The following is a 21909-nucleotide window of genomic DNA, read 5'->3' as shown; positions in this document are numbered from 1 at the left end:
AATCCATTTTCTTCTCTAAATTGCATAACTCTGTGAAACTATCCAAAATTTACCTGGTCAACTTTGATAATTATAATTGATAGTTAAATCAATTAATTGAGACTATTTAGATGATTTTATCCAAGATATAGTGGGACCATGTGCCTATGAAATCAAGCTCCAATAAGTTATCATCAATTTAACAAATAAATTTACTAACTTATTGATTCCTCGTGACTCCACTAAAGACTCGGAATTGCAATCTTGAATTCATAGAACACTCTATAACCAATATAGATATGTTATTAGTTATCCATTGTTACAACCATAATTATCACTCAATCCTCTATAGACGGTCTACAATGAGATGGGACTGAAATATCGTTTTACCCCGCATTGTATTTTATCCATAAAACACTTAGTTCCTTGTAAATGATATTTCACTAAACTAATATTAAATACATAAATGAGATCTCTATCATTTAGCTCCTTGAACCAAACTAAAAGGAAATCATTGTTCTACTTTTTCATCAGAAGCTATAGATTTTCATATCTATGATTAACACTCCCACTCAATTATACTACCGTGTTCCCAAGAAGTAAATATGGGCTAGTCCGTAGGGTAAGCTCGTAACGAATAAGTCAAAGAACTCAAATAATACAATAAGTTAGAATACTAACCATTCAGAATTGAGATTAAATTGACCTATGGTCAACTATATGATATGACTAGAATAGATAATAATAGTATGTTTACTTATCTTATCAACTGTCAATATCGGTCCAGTCCAATGTAACAAATACATCCGATCTTATCTACTTTGCTAATGTTCTGGAAAGAACATAACATCGTAATGTGTAAGTAGATCATATCGTAGATTGACAAGTCAATGTAAATCATGTGCACTGACTAATGTGTAAGTAGATCTAAGCTCGAATGCTTGCTTCGTAGAGTAGACAGAAAAGCTACGTTGATCCTAAGCGTAGGGACGTGGAGTTCCAGGTAGGGGACCACGTGTTTCTGTGAGTTTCACCACTGCGAGGGGTGAGAAGGTTTGGGAAGAAGGGCAAGCTGAGCCCTAGATTCATTGGACCTTTTGAGATCCTAGAAAAGATCAAACAAGTGGCTTACAGGTTAGCTTTGCCACCGTCGTTGTCGGGAGTTCATGACGTATTCCATGTTTCTATGCTTCAGAAGTACGTCTCAGATACAACACATGTGATGAAGTATGAAGACTTGGAATTGCAGACAGATTTGTCTTATGAGGAGCAACCAGTTTAAATCTTAGACAGGAAAGATAAGGTTCTACGAAACAAGACGATTCCTTTGGTTAAAGTGTTATGGAGGAATAGCAGGGTCGAGGAAGCGACCTGGGAACTTGAGTCAGCAATGCAGGATCAGTATCCTGAGTTATTCAGGTAAATTTCAAGGATGAAATTCTCAGTAGGAGGGGATAGTTGTAACGACCCAAAATCACTAATAAGGCTTAAGGGCCTTGATTAGCGTGTCGGGAGGGCATAATTGGTTTATGTGTGATTTAAATGATTAAATGCATGATTATGTGATATACATGATTATATGATTATATGGATATGTGAAATGCATGTTTATGAGTATTAATATGCATGTGGGCCCTGTTTAGCTTATAGGGGCATACTTGTAATTTTGGCCCGTTGAGGGCATAAGTGTGATTATTTGTGGTAATTGTTAGGACCACATTATTATGTGGATATATTTGTATCATATGGCTCGAGACGATCCTAGTGAGTGGTTTGGCAAAATAGTCATAGCAGGGATTTATACCCAGCTCGGGGGAGCCTAAGGGTATTTTTGGGAATTTAGAAAATATATTGGAGATTATTAGATATTGGGTAAATAATTGGTGATTAATTAGATTATGGGATTTAAGTGGTAAATATTAGGAACACTCGACGAATTAGTGGGAATTGGGAACAAATGATTATTATACCCCAGATTAAGTTATAGGTTAGTTTTATTTTGGGAGTGTAAAATGGTCATTTCCTAAGACTAAGGGTATACTCAGCCTTTTTTTTAGAACAAAGCAGAAGATTATAGAATAATCTGAGGAAAGAAAGAAGGGAAAAAGTCTCAACTCACTCACTCTCCCATCCCTCACGTACTCTCTCTCTCTCTCTCTCTCTCTCTCTCTCTCTTCCTTGTTGAAGTTTGATGCTAAGCTTGGGTTGGGAATTTTTGGAGGAAAACAGAAGGGAATTGAAGGAGAATTTAGCTGGGTATTGGAGCTGGAAATTCAGAGGAGAAGACAACTATATTTGAGGTAAGAATTTCAGTTTTTAATTCTGAATTTTTACTCGGTTTGCTGGGTAGAGTTTGGGAATTCAAAGTGAAGATTGTAGCTGAATTGGGGTATGGATTTTAGTTGAATTAGACCAGTGATTGAGGGATATTGCTGTGATTTCTAAGTCTGAGTTGAGGTGTGATTTCTGTATTAATTATTGGGAAATTAGTTGATAAAATAAGTGAATATGGGTCTAATTCGTAGCTAAAATTGGTGTTAAATTGAAAGAGTATGTGTGGGAAAATTCTGGGCAAATTTAGGTGTTCTTGGTTGGGAGAAGGAGGAGAAAAAAACCCACATTTTCTCTGGGTTCGCAGGGCGCGCTGCAACCCAGCCTGGGGGTGTTGCAGCGCATGTGGCCCTTCTGGCCTAGGGAGCTCTCTGACTTGGGGGGCACCGCGACTTATTTGGCCAAGTCGCGACCCGCCTCCCCTTTGGCTTGGGAGATTTCTCTCTGACTTAGGGCAAGTCGTGACTTGCTAAGCCAAGTCGCGACCCGCCTGGGAATTTGGCCTTGGAAGTGTTTTAAGAAATTTTAGGGCTGGGGGGGTTCAAACCTAGGAGCTTGGGACAATTTCTACTACCTGGTTTAGTAGAAATTGAGGTCCTGGAGGCTAGTTTTGTTCCTTAGGTATTTTATTTCTGATCAGAAGTTGATGGATATCAATGGCCCTTGTGACTAGGTTTGTCACCGAGGCTCAAGGCTAAGGATCGTGCTCAGAACCAGTTCACTTTCTCCGCTCGGAATCAAAGGTAATAAAACTGCACCCGTTTGTGTGGCCATGTTGGGACTAAGGGTTCCCTATATTTGTATACAATGTTGTATGATTGTGTTATGCCATGTGAGCATGAAATAAATGGCCTAAGAGTGACAAAATTGATATTTGCGCACAGGATGCGGCTCGCCCACTAGTAGCTGAGGTTAACTATATAATCACTGAACTTGGCCTAAGTAAGCCGGAGTCAGTGGGATAACAAGAGAGTGCAGCCTAAGGGCGCCGACCCTAGGTATTGTATGATGTTTTTACTATTGTTAATTTGATGATTATGGCATGTTGATTACCTGGGTGATAGTTTATTGATTTGTTGATTGATATCACTGATTATGTGAACACTATGGTCTATTGAATATCTGGTTAATGTTTCTGAATTATTTGATTATTGTTATTGGTTATGCTCTGTATTATGGTTTTCTTGCTGGGCCTTGGCTCACGGGTGCTACGTGGTGCAGGCAAAGGCAAGGGTAAGCTAGACCAACCCTAAATTGGAGAGTTCTGGGGGCATAATGTACATAGTCAGCTGCTCGGCCGCCACGGCCGAGGGATGATACAGGGTCAGGGGGACCTAAAATGCCTATTTTGTCATTAGAGTGGCTTGTGGTTGTACATAACCTTTGAAATTTTGTAAACTGTTCTTTAACCCTGATTTTGGGATCCCGTGTATCAAACGTTTATTTAAATGAAATTTATCTTTTATGACCAAAATCTTTTAACCCTAGTTCAATTATGGTTTTAGTGTCACATTTTTAACTAAATGACTTTATTAGCAAGTCTTGCACCTTTACATACACACAGTGTAATGACCTTTGTTATCCAGGGCATTACAGGTATTCCATTATGGGAGTCATCCAGGTCGGTCTTGTGTCGATCATTTCGACTTCTATCATTTCGGTTACACTTGGGTTCTCCAAGAACTCCATTGGCACTACATTCAATGTCTCAGCTTCTTTTGTGGTGGCAAGTCGTGCCAAGGCGCCAGCATATGAATTTTTCTCGTGAGGTATCTGTTCAACAGAACTATACTCAAATTCAGACAGTTCTCCCTTCACCTTAGCTAAGTAGGCCGCCATCTTGGTACCTCAAGCTTGATATTCTCCTAATACCTGGTTGATCACGAGCTAAGAATCACTATAGCATTGGATGACTTTTTCCTTGAGCTCCCTTGCTACTCTCAGCCCAGCTAGTAAAGCCTCATATTCAGCTTCGTTGTTGGATGCCTCGAATTTGAATCTCAGGGCTGTATGAAATCAATGTCCTTCTGGGGAGATTAAGATGATTCCAGCTCTTGATCCGTTCTCGTTTGATGATCCATCCACGAAGATTTTCCATAACTCCTGCACTGGCTCCTTCGAGAGCTCCTCTTGAAATTCAGTGCATTCAACCATAAAATCAGGAAGGGCCTGACTTTTGATTGAGGTCCGTGGTACGTACAATATCTCAAACTGGCTAAGTGTGATAGCCCATTTTAACAGACGTCCCGACATCTCAGGTTTTCGCAAAACCTGTCTTAAAGGTTGGTCGGTCATGACGTTGATTGAATGGGACTGGAAATATGGCCGGAGCTTCCTGGAAGCTAATATCAGACAGAATGTCAGTTTCTCTATCAATGGATATTGTGATTCAGCTCCGAAAAGTCTCTTGCTTATATAATATACTATTCTTTTGAGAACAACCTTCTTCTCGAACTAATATGGCACTGACTACATTTTTTGTCATGGCCAAATAAAGGAACAGAGGTTCTCCAGACATAGGCTTAGATAACAATGGGGGCTCAGGCTGGTGCGTTTTTAGGTCGAGTAATGCTTGTTCGCACTCCTCAGTCCACTCAAATTTTTTTTTTCCCCTGAGCAAGTTGTAGAATGGCAGGCACTTGTTAATGGATTTTGAAATAAAATGATTCAAAACTGCCACCTTTCCAGTCACGCTTTGAACTTCTTTACGCGACCTGGGCGAGGGAATTTCTAACAACGATCTGATTTTCTCGAGATTTTCCTCTATTCCCCTCGTGTTGACTATGAAACCCAGAAATTTTCCAGATGCCACTCTGAATGTGCACTTCTGAGGATTCAGCTTCATGTCATACCTCCTTAAGATTCAAAAACATTCTTCTCGATCGAATACATGATTATCGACAATTTTTTATTTCACAAGCATATCATCGACATACACTTCCATACTTCTCCCGATCTGATTAACGAACATTTTGTTGACTAAGCATTGATATGTTGCTCCAGCATTCTTCAGCCCGAAGGGCATGACTTTATAACAATATACGTTATTTGGGGTCATGAAGCTAGTATGTTCCTGGTCCGTAGGATTCATCGTGATCTGGCTATATTCAGAATATACATCCATGAAGGACATGAGCTCGCGACCTGCCATGGCATCTACCAATTGACCAATCCTTGGTAGTGGAAAGCAATCCTTGGGACAAGCTTTGTTCAGGTCAGAGAAGTCGATGCAGGTCCTCCATTTCTCATTTGGCTTTGGGACCAGCACAGGATTCACGATCCGAATCGGGTATTTTGCTTCACGGATAAACCCACACTTTAGTAGTCGGGCTACTTCTTCCTCAAGAGCCTCAGCTCGGACTGTTTCCAAGTGTCTCCCTTTTTGGGATTTTGCAGGCACGTTCCTGGCCAAATTTAAAGTGTGCATGATTACGCTCGGGCTTATTCCCACCATATCTTCATGTGACCAGGCGAAAACATCCAGATTCTCTTGTAAGAAATTGACCAGCTTCTTCTTCCTTTAATCATTAAGACTCTTCCCAATCTTTACGACTCTTGAAGCTTCATTGGGGTCAATGTTTATTTCCTCGAGCTCCTCTATAGCTTGAAGTTCTGACTTGTCTTTGCCTATCCGTGGGTCAATGTCATCGTGTTGGGTGTCGTTACTGTCCTCTTTTTGCTGAGGTTCTTCCGTCACGCAAGTAACTTCTACTTCTCGGGACTCCTCGCCTCTGTCATTTATGAACATAGTTTGCTGCCCAGGTTGTGATTTTCCCTTCATAGAAATGCTATAGCATTCTCTGGCAGCGAGCTGATCACCTTTGATGGTGCATATTCCCGCAACTGAGGGGAATTTTATTGCTAGGTGGCGGATAGAGGTTATGGCTTCAAATGCCATCAGCGCAGGTCGGCCCAAAATCACATTGTATGCAGCTGGATAGTCAATTATCACGAACTCAAGTAACTTGGAAACAGTTCGTGGAGCTTCTCCCAATGTTACCACTAATTCGATCATCCCGATGGCTGCTGACCCTTCACCAAAAAACCCGTACAAAGTCATTGAAGTCACCTTCAAGTCATTTACAAACAACCCCATTTTTTCCAAGGTGGACCTGAAAAGTAGATTCATAGAACTCCCATTATCTACTAGTAACCTCTGGACCCTCTGGTTGGCGAGCTAAACGGTTATGACCAAGGGATCGTTATGTGTGGAATTGGACGTGGCTAACATCCTCCTCTGCAAAAATGATTGGTTGTTTTTCCAATCGTTGCTGTTTCGATAATCGTTGTTCCGGAATGAACTCCACTCCCTTATGGGCCCCGCTGCTCGAGCCTGCCAGATAAGGTCCTCCCAAAATGGTGGGTATATCTCCCCCTACTATTGGAGGATGGGCATCTTGATTCGCTTAAGCTCCGGTTTGACTTACTGGAGCTTCGGGGACTGACGGAGGGTTTTGTCCAGTGGGTTGATTAGGGACCACCAGATTTTGGGCATACTGGGCCAAAGGTCCCGCTCTAATGAGATGAGAGTTTTGATTCATCCTTCAGCTATCAAAAGTCGCTAGTGTTATGAATGATATCATTATGGAATCTGCAGAACTTCAAAGAATCTCTCTTCGCCCTTTGGCTCTTCAACGACTCTAGCTTCTTCCATGGAAGGCGAGTATAATTTTCCAGGAAGATGCGCTCCCTAATATCCATTAGGTCGATGTAAGTGGCATAAATAGACTTGAATTCCTCCCTAGACTTGTTTTTCTTCGTCCTGCTTTGGTCACCCTCACCATTTCCCTTCCTTTGGTTATTTCTCCCTTGGTTATTCTGGGTAACGGTTTGAGTCGTAGCTGCAACGTCCGTTACTACTCCAACGGGCTGGACAGGGGTCTGGCTGGTTCCCGCGATGGAAGCTCGCACCTCTTCTAGGTTAATCCACTCTTGAGCTCATGCCAAGTATTCATCCACACTCTTAATTCCTTTCCTTTGGAGTTCTTGCCACAGGTCGCCCCCGACGAGGATTCCTCTCCTCAGTGCCATGACCTTGGAGCTGTCATTAACATCCCTAGCTCGTGCAGCAACATTGGCAAACCAACTTAGATATGCCTTCAATGTCTCACCAGGTTGCTGCTTTACATTGGCCAATGAATCGGTATCAACCCGAGCTGCCTGTGAAGCTCGAAATGCTTTTTTGAACTCGGAGGAAAAATTCTTCCACGAGCTTATGGAATGTCTCTTGTATTGCTTAAACCACTGCCTGGCTGGCCCAACCAGAGTTGCTGGGAATTAAATACACCTTAGATTGAGTCTGACATTATGGGCCATCATCGTGGTGTTAAACATTCCGAGGTGGTCTAACGGATCTCCATCTCCATCAAATTTTGACAAGTGTGGCATTCTGAAGCCTACCAGATATGTGGTCGCCACAATATTTGGAGCAGAAGGCTCAAGCTCATCCTCTGAGTCGTAATCATCTTTGTCTTTTCCAGATAAAAGCCTCTTAATTTGCTCTTCCATTAGAGCTAGTCTCTCGAGGGTTTGATCTTTGGTTCCTAGGTTACTTGGGGGCTGTTCAACAGCTCCCATTCTATCGTATGCATTTGATGGGTTACTGTCCCTCCAAGCTCGAGCTTGGTTTTGTGGGGCACTATTCCCATTACCGCGTACTATGGACGAACCTCCCTCTTGTCGAGTATAACTAACACCTTCATTCCAAGCTGGATTCCTCCTTTGTGAATTCAAACGATCGCACAAATCGGGTTGTGGATCATACCGAGGGCTTTGTGCTTAACTCAACTGATTTCTTAGGTTGCCCAAGGACCTAACACTACGATGACTTTCAGTCCTGTAACTCCCATTTGCGAAGCTTACAGCTCGCAGTTGGGGCTGAGGATCTGGATTTTCAATACATGTCCATGGAATATAAGTATTGGTAGATGGGGGTGGATTTCTCCTACTGTGTCCATAAGCTAGAATGTCTCGTGTAGGAAGAGGTGGCGTCAGATGTCTTATAGGTGACGGGGGATGCCTTATTGGTGAGGCAATCCTTGCTCCATCAGGGCGAACTAAATTAGCCCACCTATGTTCTACTCCATTGTCTCTAGCTCTCTGTGCCTGACGGTTCGATCATGACGTAGGATGGTTTGTTGGGACATTTTGTCTTTGTGAGCCTGTCCCAGTCCCTTTTCGTGGATTGCGAGGGGCATTTCTAGGGACCTGTGAAGGAGCCACGGAACTTGGGGTTGCGGTTCTAACCGACCGACTGACATGCTGGTGACCTTTATGAGGGCCATTGGGTTGAGCATCTGGCGATCACGTGTTGTAGGTACAGAACTTGGGGTGGCTGTCTTGACTGATTGACTTCGTTTGGATCAATTATTCCTGTGGGACTTGTGAGACCCACTTTGCCTCTTTCTGACATTAACGTCAGTTGCAAGAGGGGGTAACCAAGCCAAAACTTCTTCAATCTGTCTGTTTGTCTTAGCAAGATGGCTTCTCAATTACATGTTTTCCAATTCGACGGCAATTAGGTAGTCGGGTTTTGGATTCGGTGGCAATGACGCCGAACTCCTAGTGTCGCCATGACTCGTCGGTTGTTTTCCTGGATGCAGCTAGATCTCAGGGCCATGTTCGTTCGAAACAGGGGTATGATGGGCCTCCTTCCCACCAAGTTGTTCTATCTCATTATCGTGCATTGAGCGAGTGAGCACCATGATGAGAATCGACTGGGATCTTGATGAAGGACTAATTTCCCTCTCAATGAAAGCACCAAACTGTTGACGCAGTTTTTCGCCAACAATGTATTAAGAAATAATAAGGTATGTTAGTGCTTAATAAACCGTAATGAAAAATAAAATGAATTCACTCAAGAACACAGAAGTTTTACGTTGTTCCGTGGTTAAAATCCACCTAGTCCATGAGCCAATATTATTATTATTTCTCTCTCTATTTTGGCAGAGATTCGGTATTACAGAATAATGGTCCCCTTTCCTGTCCAATATTCCCAGTATTTATAAGGGAATTCCATGGACAAGTTTGGGTAACCGCGTGAGTCAATCACACATTTACATAACAATTACATTTAATACAAATAATTCCCATTTATATTGGGATATGATTTGATAATAGAATAAACAGTTTCCTGCTATCTCAGATAATAAATATGACAGCTTGGTCATGAATAAACATATAAATGGATCCCGAGTCTCTGGGGATCTGCGGGTATGCAGTATGCTAGAATTACCACGAGCTGAATATCTCCTCCAAGCTCGTGCTTCGACAGCTATTTAAGATTATGAGCTCACACTTCACAGCCATTGCATCCTTAGTTCGGGATAAACTCAGGACACCTTACACCACGTATGACCACTATGAATCTCGAGTTGTCCACGTGGATAATAAGCGAATATTATTTCCCTTAGTCACCTCTCCATGTATTTATCTGCCAGCTGTACCCAAGCTAAGTGAATGAACTCGTGCTAAAATCAGGGTACAATAGTATGTATACTACTCTGGTACCAATTGTTGGTATTAAAAGAGTAAACCAGAGACACGCAACGAAAATAGGATTTTAAAAATTTATTAACACTAGCTAGGATCATACATATATAGATATATTAAATCACATACAAATAGATTAGAGATTACCTCTTGAAGCCTATCAAGTATCCACGAATCTTTTTGTATAAATCAACGATCTTCCAATATAGATTCTGAAAGCTCACACCTCGATCTTCCAAACCAATCATTAAACACACAAGGATGTGTGTGGGCACGTAGGATTCAAAAGGTTGATTTAGGACTCTCTAAATGTACTCAATGCATGAGATCTAGAGAAGTTTGATTGAGAGAAGATATATTGGATAGGTATTTAGGTTTGAGAAAAAACAATTGCTTTCTTTTCAAAGAGAGGGTCTCACAGTCTATGTAACGCCCTGGATAGCCAAGAGCGTTACACTGTGTGTTTATAAAGGTGCAAGACTTGCTAATCAAGTCATTTAGTTCAAAACATGTACTGAAACTATAGCTGAACTAGGGTTAAAAGATTTTGGTCTCAAAAGTTGCATTTCTTATAAATAGACATTATCTTTTTACACGGGATCCCAAAAGTCATAAGTTAAAGACTGTTTACAAAAGATTTAAGATTTAAATACAGTGATTAGCCACTCTAAGGAAAAACAGACGGTTAAGCATTTCTCGTCTTGTTCCACTCCTCGGCCGTGGTGGCCGAACAGCTAACTATGTACATTCAACCCCGCAGCTCTCCATCTCAGGATTGGTCCAACTTGCCTTTGCCTTTACCTGCACCACGTAGCACCCGTGAGCCAAGGCCCAGCAAGAAAACACAATAACAGAGCGCAATCATTCAACAGAAAATCAGGTAACTCATACCGCATAAGCATGTACTCAACAGTCTAAGCATTCGTGTTAATCATGTATTCAGCATACCAAGTATATCATTTCATATCAACAATAAGTCCACATATGATAACTAGGGTTAATGCCCTTAGGCCGCACCCTCTATTTATCCCACTGACTCCGGCCCGCTTAAACCGAGCTCAGTGAATATTAAGCTGTCCTCGACTACCAGTGGCCAAGTTGTGCCCTGTGCGCAAGTATAATTTACGGCACCCTTAGGCCGTTTATCACATGTCCCATGGCATAATACCATCTATGACATTTTACAGGTATAGGGAGCTCTTAGTCCCATCACAAACACATAACCGGGTGCAGTTTTCTTACCTTTAGATTCACTAGCTTTGTTCAATTGATCCTCAAGCACGATCCCTCTTGAGCCCTGGTGCACACCTAGTCACAACCATAGATCAGAATCATCACCAAACCTCAAGTCCAAAACCTAGCCTCGGGAAGCCCTAATTCCACCAAACGAGGTGGTGGAATCAAACCCCGAATCCCCGGGAAAAAACCCTTGAAAATAACTCAAAAACCCCTTTCTGGAAACAGGGTAGCGCTACAGCGCTACAAACAGAGCCTAAGGCGCCCCAGACCACTCAGCCTAGCGCTACAGCGCCCAATGGCTAGTGATGTAGCGCTAGTCACAGCACAGCAAATCTTGCCTTTTCCTCCTTCGATTTTCCCCGAGCCAACCCTTACCAAAACTCTTCCAAACTTCAACCAAACATAAAACACAAGCCTACCAACATCCTCCACTCATCCCAAGAATCCCAACCACACATAACTCAATCACATGTGTTGACGTGGTTCTTCGCCAACAGGTAATTTAAGAAAATAAGAGGAAGAGATTAGTGCCTATGTTGAACCGAAATAGATGAGTGATCCTTTGAGAATGGGCTGGTGACACAAATATGTTTTTAGGTGGTTCAAAGGTTAAAATCCTTCTACTCCACCAGTCAATATTATTGCTATATGCTTGGTATTCTTTTACAGGGTATTTCTTACACAATAGAATCCAACCCCTTGTAACTCCCAGGGTCTCCATATTTATAGGAGAAGGCACCTGGGAGTTGGTAAGAAGGTCATCCTGTGACCTTCTTACCTATCTTGTCAACTCTGTGACATTCATGATTAATTCCTAAACCTGACACATAAGTGTGGTCAAATCAATAGGTAAGGGGATAATGGGCCGCACGACCCAACCCAGTCGTGGGTGTCTGAATACGCACGTTCATGCTGCGTGTCCGAGAAGTCAGGGATATATCAGACACGTGATGTCTGATATGTGCACGTTTACCTAGCGTGGTTGACTTTATAAAAGGTCATAGCCTCCAACTCTAGCTCATACCACGAGCTGGATGCTTCCCTCGACCTGTGGCCTTCAGAGTCCAGACTCAGTCCTTAAGAAATCTTGGCGAACCCTTAGGTTACCTCGAGCTAAGGAGGTAGGATCTTACGATGGCAGCTCCGGTCTTTGGGGATGTCCACGTGGTTGATATAGTTTAGGCCGTATCTCAGCTCGCTAATAGCCCGTGGGAAAAATAGGGCGTACAACATGCACCCCTAATCAAAGAATTCACCATAGCTGGACCTAAAACTCAGAAACTCAACAAAAACCACAATTAAAACCACAGAACTTGAACTAGAATTCCTTACCTTTGCTGGATGAGCTTAGCCTAGGTTATCCTCCTCACTAGCTTGGCCTTCACCTCCTCTAAACTCAGCTTCAATTTCCCTAGAACTCCCATCATAACTAAGTCCATGACAATACCAAAAACTAAAGATTGAAAACTACCTTGAACCTTACCTTACAAGATGAGTATCCCCTGCCAACTCCTCCAACCAGACCAAGAGCCCTAGCCTCAAGCTTCTACTCGGATTCTCCCTGAGTTTCTGCCCCAAAAGACCTCAAGAAATGGTGAAGGAAAGCTTAAACCGAGAGAGAGAGAAATAGACTTCCAATTTCCCTTTTTCCTTCTCTTCTTTCTTTTCTTTCCTTCAGAATTCCAGCCTTTTCTACACAATCCACTAAGGCATAAATCCTAATAACATTCATCCTTTATAAGCCAAATGACCACAATACCCTCCCATAAATCCTAAACCTTTTAATCCACCTAGGGGCATTTTGGTCATTTTTCCCAATTCCCGCTAATTCCTTGAGTGTCTCTATTATGTACCACTTACTTCCCGACACCTAACTAATTACCAATTATATTCCTCAATATCAAAATAGACTCCAGTATATTTGCTAAATTCCCAGAAATACCCCCAGGCTCGCCCCGAGCCGGGTATAAATCCCCGCCGTGACTTTTTCGCTAAACTGCTCACTGGGATCGCCTCGAGTCACAGATTACAAATATATCCACATAATAATGTGGTCTCAGAAGTTTATCACATATATATACAGTTATGCCCTCAACGGGCCAAAATTACGATTATGCCCTTCTAACGTAATCAGGGCCTACATGCATACCAATACACATAGTCATGCATCACAAATATTCAAGTACTCATATAACATGCTTTTAAATCATTAAATCACATATAATCCAATTATGCCCTCCCGGCACACTAATCAAGGTTATAAAGATTTGGGTCGTTACAGTCTATGAAAAACAATTCATGAAAAGTATCACTTCTTTTCAGGTTATAAAGATAATTAACTAATTTAATTAATCTTTCTTTTATTAAAATAAGATTGATCATTCATAACCTATTTAATTATTTATTTTGAATCATATTTAAAAAAGAATAATTAAATAAGCAAATTATTTGAAATTCAAAATTTAAATCCTAGGGATAGGAAACCCTTGTGTGTGGCGCCACTCACTGAGAAATACAGTGAGTGGTGTGAGGCACATTACGGTTTTCCCTAATTTTCTCATTTGTTTAATATTTAAAACAATATATCTATCCCAAAATAAATATCAGATAATTCAAAATTAACCTTATCTTAAAATATTTGTTTTAAATAAATAAATAAATAAATATCTTATTCTAAATAAAATATTTATTAATCTCTCTTTATATTAACATGTTTGATATTTATTTTCACCTATAGTTTTTCAAAATAAAAACTATATAGTTAAATAATAATTATTTCATAATTAATCAATTGCCCATAATTATCACATAATTATTTTTTTGCCCTAGAAAATTAATTCATTTGCAATTAAGTCCTCTCTACAAATCTTTCTTTTGACATCCTTACCCTTGACAGTGTAGGACAAAGGTGATTTGATGATCATGGACCTATAATACGAAGCTCAAATAAACCAAATTATTAATTAAACTCTTTAATCTAATAATCTTAGTTATTAATTTCATGATTACTCAACTATAAATATGGAATTGCACTCTATGTATTTATAGAATTATATTTACAGAGTTTTCTCTTGTAGTTCATTGATATAATCAATAAATGTAGTTCTGCCCTCCATTTATTGGTTCGTTAATTAATTAGAGCTGGTCAAGATTAGCTTTTTACCCTTCTAATTACCTCTTGATGCTTAAGTACCATTAATTCACTAGTGAATAATTAATCTATAATCATATTATTGGTTTGAGCTCAATAACTATTCAGTTCCAGAATTAGCCCTTAAGGGAACCAATATTCGACCCGTTAAGAAAGTATGTATTTCGTTATTTTAAATCATGTTCCTAGCTATTCATGATATTGAATTTCCAAAACAAAATAGTCATTAGCCTCATTATACTAAGAAACCTTAACGAGTGAATCAAAAGATCCAATAGACACAAACAGGGGTGCATGAATACTCAGGATTTAGACTTGTCTACAAATGACCATCTATTATGATAAGAATTAAATATTTATGTCAAACAACAAGTTTATAAAGATAATTAATCATCACAGCTCCTGTCATATATAATCTCTATTATATACAACACATTTACTAAGATGACTATCCAAATTAGTAATATAAATCTAGATCACTCACATCCCGTATGCTTAGTAAACCGTACTAGCAACCATTAATTAAAGATTCCTTACATTAATATGTTACTGACTATTTTATTCATTATATACGATCTTAATTATCTCGTACTAATACAATATCATGTTCTCATGAATGAATAAGGAATTTTCTTGATGTTATTATATAATTAATTCAAACATTAATTATAACATTAAAATTTAATAAAATTGTACTTCTATTTAAATCAATAAAATATCTTTACATGCTTTTAGGGCATTAATCCTAACAATCCCTCCAATCTCATGGGATTTCCCATCCCATTGCTCAATCCCAAATTGGTGTGGGTGCCACAATTTTCATTCTCATTCCTAACAAAAATTAGGAAAGTAAACAAGGGTAATGAAACTCATATCCCATTCTCACTCCTTAATCTCATAAGTAAACACACCATTTATGTAAATAAGATGTTATTATTTTCTCTCTCGCATAGGGTTCACGAATAACCCTAGCCACCACATAGTTCTCCTCTCGATCGGGGCTTCGCTGGGCTGCCTCCGGGCTCCGGTAGGGCTTCGACCAAGAGGCCCTATTGTTGTGATGCCCCCTTTGCTTCCCTGTGTCTGGTGGTCTCCCTCTTCTCTTTGTGGAGTCTGCAACACAGTTTATGTCTTAGCCTGGTGCTTCCTACGACGGAGGATGGTGCTCCAGAAGTGGTTTCTCTCATGATTGGCGTGGATCTCTAGAGTCAACTCTGTTTCTTCAGTGGGGTCTTTGATTTAGGAAAGGGGACTTGGAGGATTGGGGTGGATTAGATATTTCTTGGCTCTTGTATGCGGTCAGGGGGTTAGGGGATCATTTGGGGCTGGAGAGGCTTTGTGGTCATTGGGCCTTGCGTTGTTGATTTCTGGTTTGCCTAGGTTGTCTTTTTGCAGTTTTATTTTAATTTTATATGCTTTTATGTTCCAAATAAGGGTGATATTCACCCTTCGCCATTCCATTTTTCTCCTGTTGGGATTAGTGGTATTTTTGGCGGAGATTATCTTGGTTGGTGTGTTCATTTTGGATTGTTCTTGGCTGATTTTCTTTGTGATCCTATTGTGGATGATGTCTTGGTGGACCTAATCTCTATTAACCATTTGTTTCAAGGTATAGTGCTCTATGTGGTCGAATTTCTTGAACTTAGTTGGTCGTTATTTTATTTCCGTTATTTCTTATTTGAATAATGTGTATGTTATTTCTCAATTATTATTGGAAGATCATTGACTGATAGTCATTGATGGGGTTGATTTGGCAATTACTCATCTGGAGAGGAAATCTAGTTAACTTCGCACTCGCTCGATGTGTGACTGCTTGTGTCTTATTGAACCTTTAGTTGAAATGATTGTTAGGGTATTCTTTCCTTTATTTATTGTAAACGTCTTGGTATGCCTATATTGGTTGATTTTGCTTTATAAGCATTATTTCATTGTAATGAACTTTGTTCGATTGACCTATTAATGAATATTTACTTTACCTTTACAAAAAAATTAGTAAACATGGCATAAGGGTGATATATTTTTAAAATATGCTAAAATATAATTATACACAATTTTTTTTACACTCTATTGAGATTTTATTATGAGTGTAATTAGATAGTTGTGAGGAGATAAAAAAATTATGATGATAAAATCACCTAAAGAAAATAAGATTTGATGGAAGAAAAATACTCATGAAAAAATAAAATAAATTTAAGTGAGAAAAGGTAGATAGAAACAATTTTTAGCAGGAAAGAGTAAAAAGGAAATATTTAGGGGTTTTGGGGTTTTAGGGATTTTTGGTGAGAGAGATGGATAGCAGCTTGGAGAACATTCTTCAAGATGGGAAGCTATACAGACAGCTTAATTCTCTCATCGTGGCTCATCTTCGCCACTACAATCTTAATCAGGTACTTTATTTTTATTTTTTTGCTTCCTGAGATAAATTTGTAAAAAACAACATAGATTTGACTTTTACAATGTAATTAGATTCATTCTCTGGGCACTCCTTGATTGAGTAAACTAAGTCCTTAAAGTCAATTTAGTGGAATTTTATTTTAATTTGTCTTAGCAGTGTGAATGTTTTGAGAAAGAAGTTGTTAAGTATTTTATGTTACGTTGTTTCAAATAATCTTAAATTTGAGGAAGAAATAAGATAACTGGACTTGTATGCGTAGTCTGATTTATATCATCTTGGTAATAGGATAACTGGACTTGTATTTATATATCTAGATTCTCACTCCATCAACCGAGGATAATAGGTCGATCTTTTTTCTTTTGTTCTTTTTCTTTTCATGAGCATACAATCCAATGGTCTCACCAGTTTATAATTTGCAAGCAATTTCAAATTTAGATTGAAATGCCGCGGTTGAGTCTGTACTTGATATTTCTTTTGTTTTGTAGGCTGCAAGTGCGGTTGCTTCTGCAACAATGACACCCTTGAATATTGATGTCCCGGCTAATAGACTTCTTGAACTGGTTGCTAAGGTTAGTACATAGTGCTTTAAATTTTGCCCTTCTTTTATTTTTCCTGTGCTATTTGCAGTTGGTGAGCAATAGAAGTTTTTGATTCTTAGATGAGTACAGGGTCTTGCAATTGAAAAAGATGAGATGGCAAGAGGGGTTCCTTCATCACTATTATATGATTCAAGTACATTAAAACCGGCGGGATATGTTTTATTTCATGCTTCTCGCACTGCTGCTGTTGATTTCAGGTAGTTATTCCATTTAGAATAAGCTGATATATCATTAGTATTTGATAGCGCCTAGCATGTGCTGCAAGCAAAGCCTTTCATTGAGTACATGCACCTTTTGTTTAAGATGCCTGTACATTTAAATTAAGAGGCCAAATGAAGGAAGAAGAGAGATTAATTCTAGTGATTGGGAGATCTTTTATGAAATATGTCTACAACAATGTACATGGGATTTCGAAGAATTGTTATTAAAGAAATAATTTAAAACTTATGAGTTCTTGGCATTTTCACAATTCATTTTGGTTCTATCCACCTGCCTTGATTAGTTGGGAAAGCCTATTTGTCTGTGTCTCAGCATTAAAAGAAGATACTTATGTGGCCAATCAGGGTTACTAGTTAAGGGAATAGCAGACATCACTCAATATATTGTGTGCTGGATCAATTAACTCTAGAACTACTAGCTTATGTCTTAAACTTCCAGTGACCCTGGGTGTGATCTGGAGCTATATTCGCTGTGGCCTTTGATATTTATGACATTATTTGAAAAAACTATGCCTATAAAAAGTATACAAAAATGGAGGCTGATTCTGCAGTATTTTGACAACTAGTGCTGTGCCAGATACACAAGGCTCTTCAAAGAGTTTCCCAAAGCATGAGACGAGGCATCTTTCAGAGCACAAAGTTAGTATAAATTTAATATAAGAAATTGTTCTATAGAATAGAACCTGTTTTTCTTTCCCATTTGGTAACATCTGGAGATCGTATTATTGATCTGACATGTTAAGTTTTTTTTTTAGAATGTTGCCAGATGTGCTAGGTTTAGTCCTGATGGGAAGTATATTGCAACTGGAAGTTCTGGTACATCAATAAAGCTTTTTGAGGTGCTGATTTTTTAGTTTTGCAAATTGTTTTTCTTTGCTGTAACTCTATCTAATTTATTTGCAGCCATTTTTCTGATTTAGGTTTTAAAAATCAAGCAAATGATGCTGCCAGATGCAAAAGATGCAAGAGATGGTCCTGTGCGACCTGTAATAAGAACATTTTATGACCCATGCACAGGTGAATCTACAATTGCCTCTCTCTCCATTCCTTATGTACAGTCATTTTTTTGGTCAGGGGTTCAAGTCCCTGTAAATTTACCGTTATAGAAATATATATATATATATATATATATAGAATCTGAGAAGTTTGACCTACTCTAGTGCTTTTACTTTATTTCATCTCTTATAAACTGCAGCCAATAGATGACCTGGATTTCCATCCAGAAAGCAATATTCTAATTTCTGCGTCCAAGGATCATACAATAAAGTAAGCCTTTTAATTTCATCTTATCTAATGATTTTTTAATTAAATAAATTTCAATTCATGTTACATTTATTTTGTTGTTAATTCATTGATATGTTTGGTATCCATGAGAAAAATAGAAACCTTCAAATAGGAGGTTTAGGCATGATACTGATCTTCTAGTGGTCATAATTCCCTCGATGACCGGTCTCCATTGGGCCTGCTAAAGTTGAACATGATTTGACTTCCAATTATTTTAAAATACTTGTTTTTGTGTGTTAGGTTCTGTGTCTCTCCATCCCTCTGGGGATTTTCTTTTAGCAGGTAAATTTATGTGTTACTGTTTTTTCTTTTATTTATTTTATGTCTTTTGTTTGGGCAATTACTTATTGATGATGTTTAAAATAAAATTAAAATCACAGGAACTGATCATCCCAATCCTCATTTGTATGATATTAACACCTTCCAATGTTACCTCTCTGCTAACGCACCAGAGATTGGTGTTGGTGGAGCAATAAATCAGGTAAAATCAATTCAAATTTCATGTTTAAAATGTGTCATCCACCGTTTAGATTATTCAATATCCTGTTAGTCATCAGGTCAGGTATTCAGCTACTGGCGGCATGTATGTTACTGCTTCTAAAGATGGTACAATTCGTCTATGGGATGGTATTAATGCGAGTTGCCTACGTTCCATAGTTGGTGCACACAGATCATAGGAGGCCACCAGGGCTATTTTTACCAAGGACCGAAGGTTTAAAATCGCATAATAGTGTAATTTGTTATTATTGTTATTATTTAGACTTACACCTTTGAAGCAAAAAGATCTCTTATATCACTAGGTGTAACCTTTATGTGGCTTGCTTTGTGACGTCACATGAAGATTGATCTTGTAGGTTCATTCTCTCCTGTGGAAAGGACTCCACTGTGAAGCTATGGGAAGTTGGCACTGGAAGATTGGTCAAACATTACCTAAGTGCCACTCATACACAGTTGCGGTGCCTGGTGTGCAAGGACTTGCCTACTTTTGGATTATTTTTGTGTGAAGCACCTATGGGTTTTTATTTCTATCATGTCAATTATTATCAAGTTGCTAATAACTTATATTTATATTTTGGCCCTGTCATACAAAAGGGAATGTTTTTATCAACTTTTTGTGTGTTGGTTGGCTATTCGGAAGAAGTGAATATGACTGGGAAAAAAGAATGTTACAAATTTGGTGGCCCCACTTGTATTAATCTTTCAAAACTTTTATTCTTTCGCAGGCTATTTTCAATGATACCGAAGAATTTATCCTATCCATAGATGAACCTAACAACGAGGTTTGTGCAGATTCTTGTGCTGTTTTAAGGTCGTCTTTTTTTATTTGGTTCCTCCAATTGAAATGGAATCTGGGTTTTGGTATGGGATGCGGTGACGACAGAAAAGGTGGCAAGGTGGCCTTCCATTCACATTGGGGCTCCTCGTCAGGCTTGAGCACTACCAGATCAATCCGTCAAGAAAATCTCTAGTCCGAGTTCGAACAACTGTTATTTATTTCTTTTTATATGCAATTTTGTGGAAAAGAGAAACAAATAATTTTTATTCCTCTCGAATCAAATTACATTCCCTATTTATAGACCATTATACAATATATCTCAAGTGAAGAAAATAGCACCAACTAACAATTCAATCCTAGAATAAAGGACTAACTAAATAAAGAAACAAAAATTTAAATAATATAACAGATTTGTTATTTCCTCTAGAAGATATCTATATATATATATATATATAAATGAGATATCTTATCTATATATCTCTTTTATATAAAAATTGCGTAGATAACAAAAATTATTAGTTTTAACTATTTTTTATATATTCTTTTCGTTAATTTTAACAGAATATTTTTATATTTAACATAATATTTTTATACTTAATGGTAGATTGTAACACATGACTGAAACTTAAATAATTAAACAAATTAAAATATAATATTTTTGAGATATTTTACAATAATTATTTAAAAATAATAAAATTATATATTTTATTGTTGACACGGTTATTCACCAATAGTAGATTAAGAAATCCAATAACAAAGATATTAGTGTTCTTTTCTAAACTGTAATAAATTATATGAACAACTTCTCACACTCACAATTTTAAGTGAGTCAGTGGTTAAAATACACCTAGTTTATGAGACAATATTATTATTCTTTCACAATTTTTGCAGAGTTTCTGTATTACAAAGAGTCGTCCTTTTTCCTGTCCATTGTCCCTGATATTTATAGTGGATATTCTTGGACAGGTTTGGGTAACTATGTGCATAAATATGGTAAACAATCAACCAAGATAATTCTCATGTACATAGGGGTACGATTGCCTATGGAAATTACTCCCTTATCTCGGGAAATAAATGTGCAATATAGCCTGGGCATTAACGAGCGTATAAGGGACCTCCAAGTTTTTCGGGATCCTTCACTGTGCGTCATGACCAGGTTTCCAGGAGCTGAACATGTTCATCGAGATGGCGGTTGACGAGTGAACGAACTTTAGTTCGGATTAAGTTCAGAGCATCCTAAAGGCGATCTGGCCATTACATGTCTCAAACTAGATTATTGACCTGCGAGGCAATCTGGAGATTATCTGCATGTCGCACTGCCATGTCCTAACTCGAGCTGCCCACATCAACATTAGCTAGATGTTCTACTCACCAGCCTTTTCCACGTGTTTATGTGACAGCTGTACTCCTAGGTGAGTGATTGAATCCACACTTATTTTTAGGGTACAACATTTGCTCCCCAAGCTTCTCCTCGTGCTTGACGTCATCATTTTCTGACACGCACAGTAGGGGCTTTTAGGCTTCTGTCATGTGAAATCGTGCATGCCCACTACTCGAGTGTTAGACACGTGGCCGTCTATAATTGGCATCTGTTCGGTTTTCGAGGACTGTGACAACTGTCCCGTCAACTTTTTGTCATCGCATGGGTCATTTAATCTTGGCCTTTGGATTCCAAGCTAACCCGATCAGATGGCCCAGATTAATTACCGAAGCTTACGTATAAATAAGAAGATTAGACCTGAACCTCACCACCTTCGCATTTTTCATTTCAAAATCAAAACTTCCCTTTTTCTCTCAAACCTTTTTCAAAAACCTTCATTATCCTTTCGTTTTTTAGAAGCTCTCAAGCTCCTACCTTTGGAAGCACCAACATTCTCATCGCATAAACGTATAAACTATAAATACCTTCTCATATGGCTTGAATCTTTTACTCTTTATTTTCCAAT

At 38.7% G+C, this 21909-nt stretch overlaps 1 protein-coding gene across 1 annotated transcript; it reads left to right on the top strand.

Moving 5' to 3' along the window:
• Nucleotides 1–16258: 16258 nt before the first annotated feature.
• Nucleotides 16259–20257, top strand: LOC133830724 (cleavage stimulation factor subunit 50). The gene is given in 11 exon segments (XM_062260775.1): nucleotides 16259–16578; nucleotides 17072–17155; nucleotides 17255–17382; nucleotides 17970–18042; nucleotides 18159–18242; nucleotides 18324–18410; nucleotides 18412–18420; nucleotides 18599–18669; nucleotides 18928–18969; nucleotides 19068–19168; nucleotides 19245–20257. Coding segments are annotated over 10 exon segments (684 nt in total). The 5' UTR covers nucleotides 16259–16479; the 3' UTR covers nucleotides 19075–19168; nucleotides 19245–20257.
• Nucleotides 20258–21909: the final 1652 nt, after the last annotated feature.

This window comes from Humulus lupulus, chromosome 4 (genome assembly GCF_963169125.1).
Source record: "Humulus lupulus chromosome 4, drHumLupu1.1, whole genome shotgun sequence".
NCBI classification, from domain to species: Eukaryota; Viridiplantae; Streptophyta; class Magnoliopsida; order Rosales; family Cannabaceae; genus Humulus; species Humulus lupulus.
This window is presented reverse-complemented; position numbering and strand designations above follow the sequence as displayed.